At 36.6% G+C, this 17,520-nt stretch overlaps 1 protein-coding gene across 2 annotated transcripts in view; it reads right to left on the bottom strand.

Annotated features, from left to right (window-relative positions):
* Positions 1–1,744: 1,744 nt before the first annotated feature.
* auh (AU RNA binding protein/enoyl-CoA hydratase) overlaps positions 1,745–17,520 on the bottom strand; it is a 45,601-nt gene continuing 29,825 nt past the window's right edge. For both annotated transcript variants that reach the window (XM_048171184.1, XM_048171175.1), the window contains 4 exons: positions 8,745–8,932; positions 8,613–8,663; positions 2,895–2,942; positions 1,745–2,425 (listed from right to left, as the gene is read on the bottom strand). In XM_048171184.1, coding sequence (XP_048027141.1) covers positions 2,348–2,425; positions 2,895–2,942; positions 8,613–8,663; positions 8,745–8,932 — 365 coding nt within the window. In that variant the 3' untranslated portion in view covers positions 1,745–2,347. The remainder of the gene's footprint in view (positions 2,426–2,894; positions 2,943–8,612; positions 8,664–8,744; positions 8,933–17,520) is intronic.

The raw sequence follows: 17,520 nt of genomic DNA, 5'->3' as shown, positions 1-17,520 counted from the left end.
ATGATCTGAAGGCTCATTAGTGCCTCATCAGTGCCACAGGCTGATCACTTCCATGCCACACTTCACTGATGCTGTAATTTGTGCTAGGAGCAAGTCATTTACTGTAATATGTGCTGCCGACCAAGTATTGAGTGTACAAATGAACATACTTTAAAGAACTTGAACTTTTCTGTTTTGAAAATCCATTTTTTGATTGATCTTAGGAAATATTCTAATATTTTGAGATACTGGATTTTGGACTTTCAAGAGCTGTACGCTCTAATCATCAAAATTAAAAAAAAAAAAAACTTTTGAAATGTTTTACTTTACATGTAGGGAATCTAGAATATATGAAAGTTTCATTTTTAAAAATAATTTACAATAAAAAAATGAACTTCTAATTATATGACCAGCACCTGTATGTCACATGCTAATTCTTCAGTGTTTCTTTGTCCTTTTGGAGCATGATAGTCATGGTCACTGTTTTTTGGAAAGCACATCCCTTATTGTTACTACCACCAAAGACTATAGAATAACACAAGACGAGTCACTCGTATTGTTTTGAATGGGAGAAAGTGCAACGCGGAATATGGCGGAATATGTCCCGCCTTCTAAATAAGAGACAATCGCCGATTGGTAAAGTCATCGCATCACTGCAGTGGCCAATAGAAGCTCCAGTTCCTATAGAAACAGTCAGACCCGCGCCTCCGAAATGAGACAAAATAGACGCGCGCTTTAGGACTGCGCATGCGCATTAGCTTGATCCAGCCTGAAAAATACCTTTTTTTGTCATGAGCGTTTAGAAACTAAATTTATGAGAGAGTTGTTTGTCAGATTTCATTGGTGATTTCACATATGAAATTTAATCAAAATCTTGGCAAACAGCTTTGGAGAATTTGATGTTTCCCCATTCAAAGAGATAGGAGCTGCACTTGCATGCCTGAGAGGCATTTCAAAGATGGACGCCGAGTGAAATGACTTGTCTTAAAGGGACTTTGCTACTGTTTAAATTACAATTTTTGTCTTCAGTTACTTCTGCTCAAAATTTATTTGATGAAAAATACATTAAAAACAGTAATATTGTGAAATATTATTATTACAATTTAAAATAACTGTTTTCTATTGTAATATATTGTTCAATTTATTCCTGAGATCAAAGCTAGATTTTCAGCATCATTACTCCAGTCTTCAGTGTCACAAGATCCTTCAGAAATCATATAATATGATGAAACATTTCTGATTATTATCAATGTTGAAAACACAGTTGTGCTGATTCATATCTTTGTGGAAACTATGATACATTTTGTTCAGGATTCTTTAATGAATAGAAGGTTCAAAAGAACAGCATGTATTTGAAATAGAAATCATTTGTAAGATTATAAATGTCTCCACTGTCACTTTTGATCAATTTAATGCATCCTTGATGAATAAAAGTATTCATTTCTTTAAAAAAAAATCTCACTGGCCCCTTTTTGAACAGAAGTGCATAGATACTTTTTATAATTTTCTTGTTAGACAGTTCCTTGTTTGCAAAATTAGCATGAATAAAGCTGTTGTAGGCCAGTAATGGCACATATATTGTTTACTGCCAGATATCTAACCAATAAAGAGCAGGATGTAGCTGTAAGATAGCATGAGTAAACACTAAGGGCACTAGGGCAATACTCACTGGAGGAAGTAAGATGATGTTTATAGAAGTACTTGTCAGTATTATCTTGTTTTTTAATCTTAAATAGTTGTGTTGTTGAATTACACTGAGTATGGATGAGTTTTAAGGCTTTAATGCATATAGTAAATTACAAATTTCAGTACTTTTTCCTAATAGCTTTGCTTACAGTGTCCATTTCACTACAACATATACCTTGAAATTGAGAGAGATTCAATATCCTTAGGGCAAAAACTGGGTAGTCGTTGACTGGACTAATTATATGCACATGTTTGAAGTGAAAGCAGCTTTAATGCTTAATATCAGTGCTGATTCCTGGAATCAACCTACCAAACCAGAATTTGTTTGGGTAGTACTGCACGCTCCTTGAACTCTCTTGTTGCATATACAGTATATAATGGAATACAATAGCTTATTTCCAAAGTCTCTTTACATTAGGTAACAAACATACAACATAAAAAGGAAAACAGTTCAAAATCACAAAAGACATACCATGCAAAAAGAAGCTGTTCCACAAACAGAGGAATAGTTTTCATCTTTCAAACTTGCTCTTCAAACATTTCAGCTGAAATCCCTACAGGTTTGACCATCATCGGGCCCCTGGCAGTGCTCCAAATATTTCAGGTATGCAACATTCTTTACAACAACACTGAAAGGCAATTTGGAAGGCATCTGCTTGTAATTGGGTTCGTTAGGCCGGTGTTACTCGCCCTTATAGCAAGGAGGACGTTTTTCTTTGAACGCCAGCAAACCTTCCAGTCTGTCTTTGGTTGGGATCACCTAGGAGACAACAGAGTCGTATCAGTGGAACACTGAAGCTGTGCCGTCTTAAGAGCTAAATATAGTGGCTTTCTGAGTGATCTAGGCCAGCGTTCCCTCTCCGCATGAAGTGCATTATGTTAACACTTGAAACGTATGATACACAGACTGATTATATGAAATTAGGCATTCTTTTTTATATTTGTGTGCGTTTTCCTTTTATTTGACACATGAGGATGTACATGGGAGAGGATAGAGAGGATCAGGATTGGGAAAGGACCTCAAACTTGAGTTAATATGTCAGAGCCCCATCCACAGGGACACGGCTCTTGAAAGGTTTATTTATCATCGTTAAAAAATATATTTCTCCATGCTGAATAGGGTTTTTACTTTGGAACACAACTGTTGTGCTTTATTGTAGAACAATATTTTGGCTCAACAAAAACAGAATAGTATTTTTGATTCTCAGATAAATTTTGTGTAAACATACCTGAGCATAACATGCCTCTTCAATGGCTAACCCTGTCTTTAAATCCACCTGGAAAAAAAAAATAAAATAATTAACAACACACTAGTTTTGCATCATCCCTTTTCATTTGCAGACATGAACCACAGCTACTGTATTAGTTGTGAGAACACTTAAGTCTGAATTGATGTTGAGTGCCCACACAACACACTTTCTTTTCTCCTTGTAGCCGTAGGAACAAACCATCCAATAAACGTGCAAGAGCTCCTCATGACAACACAGAAGAACAGAGACCTAATTTTGTAGGTGACCTTGGCTTTTTACAAAAACACAAATATCTGAACTCCTTACTAGAAAAACAACCGAATTTTAAGTAAATGTCCTTTGGCATTAGAGGCTCAATAGAGCTCTTTCTCCATTTCAACAACGACAGCTCTTCTAAAGAAGGTCAGATGAAAATGAGCTATTTTGCTTCCTAGTGAAGCATCTTCAGATGTAAGGAATTGCTTTTTTCATCACAGGCACATTGAGAAAAACGTGTCAGTGGCAACATTTCTGCAAAATGATATTGTGTTGCTTCTTGCATGTTTCGCAACACTTTCAAAGTGAAATGTCTGGTGAGTGACACTAAAAGCACTTTCAGTTTTCTCTGAAACATGAATTTGAATATGACAGTGTTGTATTATGTTGGTTATTGTACATACACTGTAAAAAAAAAAAAAAAAAAAAAAAATCCCTGTAAAATTTACGGTTAAAGGTGCCCTAGGTTCAAAAATTTAATTTACCCCGGCATAGTTGAATAACAAGAGTTCAGTACATGGAAATGACATACAGTGAGTCTCAAACTCCATTGTTTCCTCCTTCTTATGTAAATCTAATTTGTTTAAAAGACCTCCGAAGAACAGGTGAATCTCAACATAACACCGACTGTTACATAACAGTCGGGGTGTATGCCCCCAATATTTGCATATGCCAGCCCATGTTCAAGGCATTAGACAAGGGCAGCCAGTATTAACGTCTGGATCTGCACAGCTGAATCATCAGACTAGGTAAGCAAGCAAGAACAATAGCGAAAAATGGCAGATGGAGCAATAATAACTGACATGATCCATGATAACATGATATTTTTAGTGATATTTGTAAATTGTCTTTCTAAATGTTTCGTTAGCATGTTGCTAATGTACTGTTAAATGTGGTTAAAGTTACCATAGTTTCTTACTGTATTCACAGAGACAAGACTGTCGTTATTTTCATTTTTTAAACACTTGCAGTCTGTATAATTCATAAACAACTTATTTCTTTATAAATCTCTCCAACAGTGTGTAATGTTAGCTTTAGCCACGAAGCATAGCCTCAAACTCATTCAGAATCAAATGTAAACATCCAAATAAATATCATACTTATGCGATTAGACATGTTGCATGACGAACACTTTGTAAAGATCCATTTTGAGGGTTATATTAGCTGTGTGAACTTTTTTTATGATGTTTAAGGCAAGCGCAAGCTCTTGGGGCGTGGAGCACGAGATTTAAAGGGGGCGCGTACCCTGAATTGGCGCATTTATAATAATTAATAAAAAATTAATTTAAAAAAATCTATGGGGTATTTTGAGCTGAAACTTCACAGACACATTCAGGGGACACTTAAGACTTATATTACACCTTTTGAAAACATGTTCTTCGGCACCTTTAAAAAAAATGGCAGCTGTGGTTGCCAGAACTTTGCCTTAAAAAAAATACAGTAGCAACGTTTTAGGTTTTACGGGACAGCACTTAGTTTACTGTCTATTTTACAGTTCAAAATAATTTAAAGGTTTATATTATAATAATTACGGTTCATAACTGTTTATTTTACACACTGTAAAAAAAAACATATTTCATTAACTGATATAATGTTAATTTACCAACCTACTGAAGTTCTAATATCTGTTTTGTACCTTTACACTGACAACCACCAAACACAGTGGTGATGAGAGTCACATGATGAATCAAAGCTCATTACAAGCAGCTTTTCCACAAGCACACACAGTGTCATTCACACAAACACTAAACACCATCATGGTAACGCACATGAAATTTTAAAAATGCAATAAACATTAATTTAAAAACATTAGATGTAACATAAAACCCTAATGTACATAACTGATTAGAAAAAAAACTAAGAACAACTAAGAAGAAACATCAAATACAAATACATCAAAATACATCAAATGTGAAGTGTCAAGCAGGGAATTGAGGGAATGTCAATTTATGTTTTTTTTACTGTAAATTATACAATGACTTGTTATTTTTCACTTCCAAAAACTGTAAATTTAATGGTATTTTACCATAAAATTACATTAAATGTACCGTTAGATCACCGTATATAGTACGGAAACTTTTCTGTTAACTGTTTTTCACTGCAGCATTTTTACAGTCTTTTACTGTAAAAAAAAATCTCACGGTAATTTTTTTTACAGTGTATGACGGTATTATGTAAATGAAATGTCTGGTGACTGGCACTAAAATGTTAATCCTCTATCACGTTTGAAAATAACGTACCACCTACTCTAAACTTGACTGATAGTGTTAAAAGCAAACGTGAGCTAAAAACTTCAAGTCTTTGAGCTTTGTTATCATGACTGGTGCTTCATGGGACTCGACGTGAGCACATTGCAAGTGCAGTGCTATACCAGGTGAGCCACCGAGCAAGTTTACTATATCAGAAAAGCCACACATATGGAGCATTGTGATACAAACATCAAAATATATTAGTTTACAAATGATGCACTATGATAAAAGGTCATATCATATTTCTGTGCGATTCCATGCACAATACTATGTCCTTATCAGTGTTGGGGAAAGTTACTTTTAAAAGTAATGCATTACAATATTGCGTTACTTCCTAAAAAAGTAACTAATTGCGTTACTTCGTTACTTTTTATGAAAAGTAATGCGTTACATTACTTTTGCGTTACTTTTTCTCACCGGGGCTGGGCTTGCTTGTTTGTTTTTTAATAACAACAAAAAAGTTATATTTTTGGCAAAAAGGCCCTTTTACACCAAAAGTGAAATCAATAAGCCTCAGGCTGAAGGAAATGCATATTTACACCTGTACAGTAGAGGGCGCAGCTCAAACAAACCTTTCAGCTGTGCTGCCATTCTGGATTAAAGAAAAATATAATAGAGAAGAAAGAAGTTCTAGTTCTTATTTCTAAATCTAATCTAAAGTATTTTTTGATTATTAGTATGGCTGAATTAGGTATATTGAAGGTCAGCAGCAAAGACATTGGTTAATAATTGAGATTAAATACAAAGTATATTTGTGTAATTTAATATAGTTTATTATTACAGGTTTGCTGAGATTGCATTTCACTGTTTTTATTCATTTTGAGGAATACTGAATGTTTTCGTGCAAGTGAAATGAGTAAATGCATGTTCACATTTAGTCTAAAACTACAATAATCATCATGCTTACACAGCGCACACAACACACTCTGCACTTTATTTCTCTCAATATGGGGACAGGAGATCTGTCAGTCAATAAATGTGAAAAGTAACTTGCGTTACTTATTTGAAAAAGTAACTCAGATATTTTGTTGTAAATTGAAAAAGTAATGCATTACTTTACTAGTTACTTGAAAAAGTAATCTGATTACGTAACTCAAGTTACTTGTAATGCGTTACCCCCAACACTGGTCCTTATTAATTAATAATTTGCCCCTGTAATCATAATTTGTGTGAAAAGAATAAATGTTGTTGGTGTTTTACTGCCTCTAGTGTTCATTTCAGCTGCACTGAATTGTATTGGTACGTTTTAAGAGTTTTGCTAACATGTAGATAGAGGCACGTTTTTCCAATGAGCTTATGTTTGCTTTTTTCTCTCTTTTAATGACATCAACAGAAATGATGAGGAGGTCACTTCCTAAAGAACGTGTGGTGGCCTCAAGGGTCAAGGTAATGTCATAAAGCAGACTCTCTCTTTGGTATCTCAGATGACAGCTGCACATGACTTTACGTACAACCCACTTTTACTAGTAAGCATATACATGCTGAAAGACTGACGTAGGTAGTATAAAACCCTATTCGGAAGGTAACTTTCTCACGTCTGTAAAATGAAATTTGCATGGCACCTCAGTGATAAAACTCATGCATTCAGATGGCGATTTATTCACGGTGGAGGAGTGAGTTTAGTGATCCTACGAACCCAGGAATGCGCTCACATGGTCGCATGATTGTCTTCTGTAAATAAAAGGTAATATGCTATGCTTGGAATAATACAAATAAATTCATATTTAACTTAGTAATAGGAAAATATCATCACATTTTTCAATAATATACCATGTTAAAATCGTATTGCTGTAATGACCCATTTCAAATGTTTACGTGCTTTTTTCCTCTTTCTCCTTTTGCTGAGGTGGAGCAGTGATGAAATATTGTTCTTGTACATACTTCACAGCATTTTAGTAATAAAAGTGTACATATTTAAAATGCATGCTAATTACAGTGAAGCGCCACTACGTATGGTGTTCTGCAGAGGTAAAAAAGGATAAAACTGAGGATTTACTGATAAAGGGTTTAAACTGTGAAATTTAGAATTGATCTCCTCTTGTAAACTCAGAGATGTGCATCCGAATAGGGCTTAAAGGGTTAGTTCACCCAAAAATTAAAATTCTGTCATTTATTACTCACCTTCATGCCGCTCCACACCCGTAAGACCTTCGTTAATCTTCGGAAGACAAATTAAGATATTTTTGTTGAAATCCGATGGCTCCGTGAGGCCTTCATAGCCAGCAATGACATTTCCTCTCTCAAGATCCATTAATGTACTAAAAACATATTTAAATCGGTTCATGTGAGTACAGTGGTTCAATATTAATATTATAAAGCGACGAGAATATTTTTGGTGTGCCAAAAAAACAAAATAACGACTTATTTAGTGATGGCCGATTTCAAAACACTGCTTCAGGAAGATTCTGAGTGTTATGATTCTTCTGTGTTGAATCATGATTCGGATCACATGTCAAACCGCCAAAAACTGCTGAAATCACGTGACTTTGGCGCTCCGAACCACTGATTCATTTGTGCTCCAATGCTTCCTTAAGCAGTGTTTTGAAATCGGCCATCACTATATAAGTCATTTTTTTTTTTTTTTTGGTGCACCAAAAATATTCTTGTCGCTTTATAATATTAATATTGAACTGTTCTCACATGAACTGATTTAAATATGTTTTTAGTACCTTTATTGATCTTGAGAGAGGAAATGTCATTGCTGGCTATGCAGGCCTCACGGAGCCATCGGATTTCAACAAAAATATCTTAATTTGCGTTCTGAAGATTAACGAAGGTCTTACGGGTGTGGAACGGCATGAGGGTGAGTCATTAATGACAGAATTTTCAGGTGAACTAACCCTTTAACACTGGTATATCTGCTCCATCATATTATGTTTGTTCTTTTATGTTCGCTCATGGACAGCAGAAAAACAATTAATGCGAAATGCAAATAACTAGATTATCTATTATACAACTATAATAATTATACTAACTTGTATCAAAATAAATATCAACTTTTTAAATGGAGGAGAAAATGCTTCCAGTCTTTTTTGGTTGATGTCAAAGGCAGTTTGTTCAATCAAACTCTACAGTATTTTTGCAAACATTCTAGTCACTTGGTAAAAGATGCCAACACAGACAGGTTGCCTCACTCTCAAGAAAACAACTCTTTATTTTTGATCAGAAAAGTCAGTACAATGTGCAATCTTACCTCTATTCCCTGGTTGATTGCTAACTTCGCCATTCTAATTGCAATTGGCCCCTGAGAGAGAACAATCATCAAACCTTCATTAGAACAACGTACACTAAGAAACTGTAGAAGCTGAATGAGCGAGCATCATACCTGAGGGATGAATTCACGGGCCAGATCCAGAGCTCGCAAATACGCAGCATCTCCACTCTGATTTTGCTCCACAGCATGATTGACTAGGCCAAGACTCTTGGCCTCATCACCACTCAGCACCCGCGCCGCGAATATCAGCTCTTTAGCTATGGACACTCCTACAGTTCGGGGCAGACGCTGAGTTCCCCCTACAGCCAGAATATGATGACAAATAATGTTATAGTAATATGTGACTTGGAATTACATTCAAAGCATATATGATTACAGTTTAAAAGTTTGGGGCTAGTAAATATTTTAGTTTTTGACAAAAGACATGTCTTCTGCTCACCAAGGCTTTGATTTTTTTGATCAAAAATACAGAAAATAACTGTTTTCTATTGTTTATAAATTTTAACTTATTCCTGTGATGCAAAGCTGAATTTTCAGCATCATTACTCCAGTCTTCAGTGTCACATTATTATTATTATCAAAGCTGAAATCTTCATGTTTTTGTGGAAACAGATGACAATGATGATCTCAGATGTTGCTAGCGGCTTCTCTTCGAACCCCTATCTTCCAAAGACATACCGGCAATGCTCAAGTTCTCTGATCAGCTAAACTATAGTGCCAGATGCTTCGTTTTATGTTTACGGTGTCTAAAGGCCTTTGCACACTGCATCCGAAATTTGCATGCAAAACTTTCGCACCTTAAAAAATACATTCGACCTCACGTTATGTCAATCACATTTACAGACTGCCTCCGAAACTTTCATCTGTCATAAAAATATTCAGATTAGGTTTGAATTTCTGCATTTTTTTGCATCCGTGGCATGCATTTTAAGAGACGTTTTGACAATTCAGAGCCACTGTACACAAATGCAAAAATCCAGAATGCCATCTGACAAGTTGATCCACGTTGTCTACAGCACAAAGCAGTAGCACTGTATGACACACAATGTGCGGAATACAAAGAGACTATAAAGACAGATTGTGCCAGTAGCAAAGCATCAAAATGAGCCACTGACATCCTGAAGTAAACTTTGAAATGCTCGGGATAATGACGCAGCTCCTTAATGAGGTGAACTCTCCTTTCTCTCCATGCAATCTCGGGATTGGATGGACCCAATATTTCATCTTTCTTTTTCTCTTCTTATGAAGATAGAGGACAACTAAATCATGCTCACTGCTTGAAGACTTCATTTTGTATTGTTTTGCGATTTTTTTCGCAACACATTCATTAATACGCCATTAATACGAATTTTTAGGATTAAGGACGAATACAAATAAACGCATGCGAACATTTCTGACTCAGTGTGCAAAGGCCTTAACCCTTTAAGACCTGAAGGCTTTTTTAGAGTTTTTTTTTTCTGAGCGACACACACAAAAGTAAAGACTCATAACTCCAAAACTCTAGCAAGGAGAGTCAAAGGGTAGGTATCATTTGATAGAAAACATTTTAAATTTTAAGAAAATATAAATTACATTACATTTGGACATCTTCTTGCTGAGAAACAGCTGATAAAAGACAAAAAATATATATAATTTTTTAAAAATAATTTTTCTTTTTTTTTTTTGACATGGAATAACTCAGGAACACAGTAAGATCGCTAAAAAATTCTTTTTTGGTGATGCTCTCCTATATGTGAGCTGCATCTGGTTCAAATTTCGTGGTGATATTATAAAGAATAGTTTGAAAAATTGTTGTTCATTTTTTCCGCAGTCAGGTGGCGCCAACGGGCGGTAAACTCCGGTTTAGAGGTGCTTCTCCGCACTCGTTAGGAGTTCTTCAAAATGGTTAGATGCATTAAAAAGATGAGATTCTAAGCTTTAAAATGATATCTATTATGTGTTATTCCACGTTGGAAAACGAACATGGATGGGTCCGGGAACATTGGATACACACTGCATCCCGGAGAGATGAGAGACATGTTTTTAGCCAAGTATGTTAAATCATTCAGTGAGTAATATCTTGTGATCAACGCAATATATTATATTCATTTTAGATTCATTTTAATCTTGAGAATCTGCTTTAAATATTGATGTGCAATTTTCTATGATCTGTGCATTTTTCATGAAGTTATGAGCATGTGAAATACATACTTGTATTCAGTTTGCGGCTGTGCTATTTTTGTTGTAAATGCATATTACTCAGACTAATTAGAGGGTGAAAACAACGCAACAGAAGCATGTTGGAGGCTTGATATGAAAGTTTAAAGTCTTTGGTTTTGTATGCAAAAAGAATTTTTGTGCTACCTATATGGATTCAATTTTTATTGGCTTTTAAATAGAGACACGCAAATGGGAGCGCCGACGCTCCATCCGGTCTTAAGGGGTTAAGGCTGTCAAAGAGAGAGATGTGACTTCTTAGGACACCTTTTGTCAATTCTCTAATTTCAGAAAAACTGAAAACAACATCTTTAAAGTGTTAGAAAACTCTCCATTTGACCACAGGTTAGTTCTGAGTAGAATTTTGAAAATTGAGCAAAAAGTTGGTGTGGAGTAAGTTGTATTGTGCTTCAGTCGTCTTAACACTATCAAAAATACACATTGTAATTTGCAACTGCAACAAAAGGCTGCATCTTAGCAGTGACTCAGGCCACCTCTCCATACTCAGAAACACTCATGTGATAAATGTTTGTTGCACACAAACATTTGAAAGGTATTGGGGTCATTCATTGAAAGTGTTGCAGTGGAAGACAAAAACTCATGACCTGTGTTTCAGCATGGTATCGACTGTGCAGCCTGAGCTTTAGAAAATTGTACACCAGTCTTAGAAAATTGTACAAAATAAAGCAGTGTTTTACAATGAGTTTTGAAAATGATTGGGCCACTTGTTGCACCCATGTTTCTGGAAGCCTTAATTTATTTCAATTTACACAAAGATTTTCACTGCTTAAACTAATCTACACTTCAGCATTGCAATGGGCAGTTAAGGTCACAATCCACATGTACAAAAATGGAGGTAATTATGGTCACTACAACAAACCATTTTGTATTCAATTCAAAACAGCAGAATAAACAGAAATTGGCAGCAAACAAATTAAGGTACAATGAGAGAGAGAGAGAGAGTTCCGTGAGAGATGGTCACACTTGAGTGGAGCTCCAGATAAATTACGAAAAATGAGAATAATTTTATCAACAAATTAGCAGAAAAGTAGAAGATTCAACATAAGACAACGTTTAGACAAAAAAGACAAAAGTTTCAGTTGAATTCAGTTGATTTTTTTTTTTTTTTACACTTTCACACCTGAATCTGAGGAAAGTTCAAGAGGAAGTTCAAGAGAAGATAATCACAGGACAACCCTCTGCAGAAGAGGATATTCAAGTTGAAAAGGATAACAACAAACAACAAAAATAACAACAAATAAGAAGAAGAAAACTTACAAGAAGGGAGAGGTGAGGACATTTTGAACAGACTGTGCTATTTCATATCTCTTTGGGTTTTGGCTTAGAGGAACAGCACAAGGAGAGCATTTTGGACAAAACTGGTACTTTGTAGACATTTTTCCCCCTCCACAAAATCAGTGAGGGTAATTTTTGTCCCCTTTTGGATTATTTTTCATTTTTCTCTCTTTATATCCTCAATGAGAGAAAATAAACAAAAAACTGGCAGTTAATTCAGTTGATTGTTTACATTCTAAATCAACTATGGCCAGCACATCATCTTGGCCTCGCCCCTTCATCTACCCTCAGAAGAGTTCCGAACACTCCAGGCAGCTGCTCAGACACAAGCAGATGAAGGAAAGGCCTGATACACTGTTTGCTGAGCAAGACCACAGTGTCATGACCAACCTGCTCTTCTACACTGAACACGGCTCTTTATGGCACACTGCCTTCTGTCAACATTTCATCTTTACCAAAAAAAGAGGCATCTGTAAAGGCAGACAGATCTTAGCATTTGAAGATGCTGAAAAAAATGATGAAACAAGATATATAACCCTGAACTTATATCAAAATGACACTGTCATGGTCCAAGGATCAGAGTCTGCTCTCAAAGTCTTCATTGAGGATTTTGAACATATAAAAACGCTGGCGCTGTCTGATGAAGGTGACAACAAGGACATGAACACTGATGCCCCCCCTGGAAAATCAGTCCAAAAGATGACAGTGACCTCAGCAACTGTGATTCCATCTCCAATATCAAGAATGAAAGACAATTTTTCACTTCTGGAGGTAGAAGTAGTGGAGCTAAAAGAATTGATACTGTCCCACCTGAAAGACAACAACATGGAACAGCTGACAATTGACATAAAGAATCTAAGACAAGAGGTTGAATATCTGCAGAAACACAGAGAAGAAATGTCAAAAGAATTTCAGCAAACTAAAGATGAACTGACTGAAGTAAAATCAACTTTAAGAAGACAACTAACAGAAGTAAGAATAGAAATGCAGGAGGAGCTCTCTGCCTTGAAGTCAGCACTCCGCACCAAAGATGAACTCATCAACAATCTGAAAGAAGAACTCAATTCTGTTTCTGCACCTAAAGAGTCTTCTAAACCCTTGATGTGTCCAGAGATGCTCACAGAAAATCCTCAACCTGAACAGCTTCCAGTGGAGGAAGAGTCTCACTGCTCGACTGATCCAGCATCCCAGATCCACAGCTCCACTGCAGAGGACCCGAGAGAAACACACGCTCTTATCCTGACTGACTCAAATGGGAAATACATCAATGAGAAACTTTTATTCCCAAATATGAGAACCAAGAAAATCTGGTGCCCAAACACAAGAAGTGCTTTTCAGATCCTGTCTGAGAGAAACCTGAATGAAAACTATAAACACATCATTATCCACACAGGGACAAATTATTTAAGGGCCATGAAGGGACATGTGGCTCCTGTGATCAGAGAGGTGGCGATCAGAGCCACACAACGTTTCCCAGAGGCTAAAATAACTCTGTCTACACTACTACCATGCACTGATGTGCCATTTCATGTGATCCATGGAAATAATGTGGAGCTTTCCAGAAGTTGTGCACTTATTCCTAATGTCCACCTCGCCCATCACAAAGACATACGGCCTCATCATATGTATGACCATGTACATCTCAACAAGCAAGGAGTGAAAGTCTTTGCCAGAGTGCTGAAAAGCACAGCCCTTGGAAACACACCAAGAAACAACAGAAACTCCAATGACAAGAGAAGACCTCAGTCACCAAGAACCATCCGTCCTCCAGCAGAGTTCAGAACAGCCACAGGACCTCAATCACAACACCAGAGCTACACAGCGGCAAGAACCATCCGTCCTCCAGCAGAGTCCAGAACGACCACAAGACCGCCATCACAACACAAGAGCTACGCAGCGGCAGTTCAACAGCCACAAAACCCTGCAGCTGCTGAACTCAACCAGATAAGACATCTACTGAACATCATCTGCTCCAGACTGAGGACATAACCTGTATAACTCACACACACACATACACACATTACAGAAAAATCTATCCATGAAATCATTTAAAATCAGTTGTTGGAATATACAGGGTCTGCACTCTTCTACTTTTGGTAACAAGACTGCAGACCAAGACGTACTCAACAGTATAACAGATATGGATATCTGTATCTTTCATGAGACGTGGTGTCGTAGTAATGAGACTTTACATTGTCCAATAGGATACAAGGAAATTGTTGTTCCTTCATCAAAAAATTCTACAATAAAATGCGGCCGAGACTCAGGTGGAATACTTATATGGCACAAAGACAATCTGAAACATTCGATTAAAATTGTTAAAATTGAAAAATCTTCTATTTGGCTTGAAGTGAATTCTGTCATATCACAGTCTAATCTTTACCTCTGTGCAGTCTATATTCCACCTCATGACTCTCCCTATTACGAAGAGCAAAGCTTTTCCAAACTACAGACTGACATCTTACACTTTCAGTCCAGAGGAAATATCCTCATATGTGGAGATTTAAATGCCAGAACGGGGAGAGAAATTGATTATGTAAATATTGTAGATAATGACCATATACTCAATGACACCATGTTTCACTCCTCAAGTACCACACCAAGAAACAGCTATGATAGTTTAGTTAACATGAATGGAAAGCAAATATTAAAACTCTGTAAAGGTTTAGGGATATACATAATTAATGGCAGAACTAGAGGAGATACATTAGGAAGATTCACCTATTGCTCCGCAAACGCAAACGTAAAACAAACCAACAGACATTAAGAAAGGATGTTTGGTTTGATGGTGAATGTGTAAGTCTCAGAAAAGAACTAAGGAGACTTTCTAACAAAAAGCACAAAGAGCCATCCAGCCAGACATTACGGCTTACTTATGCTGACTGTCTGAAAAATTACAAGAGACTAATGTGGAACAAAAGAGAAAATTATTTTAAAACCAAAATTGAGGAAATTGATGAATCAGTTGATCAAAATTCTTTCTGGAATCTATATAAAAAACTTGAAAAACCCAAATCAGAAATATCATTACAGAGTGGCACAATTTGGAAAACTTATTTCGAAAATCTTTATCAAAAAATTGAACATATTGACCTTAACCAGCCTCAGTGTAAAATAAAGAAAACACTAGTAGACTTGGAGAAAACAATTAAAAATGATCAAAATCCATTAGACAAATTTATAACAATATCTGAAATAACAGAGCATATTAAAAGACTTAAATTAAAGAAAGCATGTGGCCAAGATGACATTAGCAATGAAATGCTTAAACTCAACAGTCCCAGCATGAATAAAGCTCTAGCTAAATTATTTAATCTGGTTTTATGGTCCGGTAACTTCCCTGAGATCTGGTCTGAGGGACTGATCACCCCCATATTTAAAAAAGGTGATCGATTTGACCCCAATAATTATCGTGGCATCTGTGTGGGCAGTGCGTTAGGAAAACTGTTCTGCAGCATCATAAACAGCCGGATTGTCACACACATCTCCACACACAACATTTTAAATAAAGCACAAATTGGATTTTTACCAAAACAACGCACATCCGACCACATCTATTCTCTTCACACACTAATTAACAAAAACATCAAGGATGTAAGACTAATGCCGGACTGTCTGGACTGAGAAAGGGCTACTCATTGAGAAAACAAAGGAAATTAACATTCAAACTCTCTCTTGCAAAATTAGCATCCCCATTTGAGACGTAATCACACTGAGTCGATCACACCTCAGCAATGCCTTAATCTACATCTCCCTTCCTTCAACCCCTCTTCTCTCTACATGCAAAGATGACCTGAAATTCACCCAAAATCTATATGGTTTAATGTGAACAGTTATCATACAACATTATACATGTTTGGTATCATTTGAAACGTCTCAGTGCGACTGGTACAAAGGTCTCATTCCTATAGAAGTAAACCAGAAGGTAATAAAGGTTTAAAGATTTTAGAGATATTTTACTCTCTGTAATGGGTGTGTCCACCTTCACAGGGTCTTTCATGCAAATGGCCTTCTGTCCCCAAAAGGTGTAAACTACTCAGTCTGGGACCCTGATTAATGCAAATTCCAATTCTGAAGTCATGTTTCCATTTGAAAGAAGTTTCTGTCTTGGTCTGAGTATTTAAAGAGATGTTGCAGGAGACTCAGGGCTCGATCCTGTGCAGATGAGCCCACATTGTTGAGTGTCCTTCAGACACAATGTGCATTTTTCTAATGTCAGGTATGCATCTTTTACTCTGTTCCTGAGCATTTGATGTTTGTATTGATCATCTTTAGATGATTATGTAATTGGCATGATACATTTACCTGATTAATAAATTGTTACATTTGACTTTATTCTGACTTACTCTGAAATTATTGACTCTAGTAGATTACGTTAAGTCCATAACCCCACAAATCTACGCTCAGGTTAGTAACGGACTAAAGTACAGTTTAGGTGTGCAGTGGGGCACACCAACTGATATTTTAGAGCTCCGACTAGCACATTGGCATTAGTTAAGTATACTTAGACTGTGTAGGCTAATCATGGTTTTTTTTCCTTTTAGAGCAACAGAGAGATGCAAGATCAATCTAAACAGGGTGGGCCTCAACCTCTGGTTATGGTGAGATTATTCTAACTAAGTGTCTGTGGGTAAACCACTGCGTGATTATGTAAAGTTACCACTAGAGGAAGCTAAATTGGTCAGCCTGATTTTATGGTAATGGTCATGGCCCCTAGTTAAAGTAATCTTACCTTAATTCGGTGTGTTCAGATCTATAGGGACTAAATAAACGTATTCTAGAATGAGCAAAGTGGGTACGGCCTCTAGAATATTAGTCATCGCCTCTGTCTAATGACCAAGACTGACGAGATTGTGCGTATGAGATCGTATGCCCGGCCGGTGCGAGACTCAAAGCGTTATAGGAATCCGAATGAACGAGTACAATAAGAGTAAAGAGTTAAATAGAATAATCAAATGTCTAGATAAATTATCGTGTAAATTGTCAATTATCAATTGGCATTCAAACCTAAATTCGAGGTCATAATAAAATGGAGTCAGATAAATGTTTAATTGGAATTAAACTATTTTGCCACACTGAAAAGACCGAACACGCAAGAAACCTTCCCGCCCGGTGGGAAACCACCGTTGGGCCGATTGGGCGGGCCTTACAAGGACAAACAAAGAAAAATATTTGCATGTTTTGTAGATTTTAAAAAAGCATTCGACTCAATTTGGCATGACGGTTTACTGTACAAACTCCTACAAATTGGCATTGGTGGGAAAACTTTTGACACTATACAATCCCTGTACACCAACAGTAAATGTGCGGTGAAAATCAATAACCACAGAACAGCGTTTTTCCAGCAGGGACGTGGAGTGAGGCAGGGATGCAGTCTGAGTCCGACTCTATTCAA

Source organism: Megalobrama amblycephala, linkage group LG2, assembly GCF_018812025.1.
Source record: "Megalobrama amblycephala isolate DHTTF-2021 linkage group LG2, ASM1881202v1, whole genome shotgun sequence".
Lineage (NCBI taxonomy): Eukaryota > Metazoa > Chordata > Actinopteri > Cypriniformes > Xenocyprididae > Megalobrama > Megalobrama amblycephala.
The sequence above is the reverse complement of the archived record's forward strand: the minus strand, read 5'-3'. Positions and strand labels throughout refer to the sequence as shown.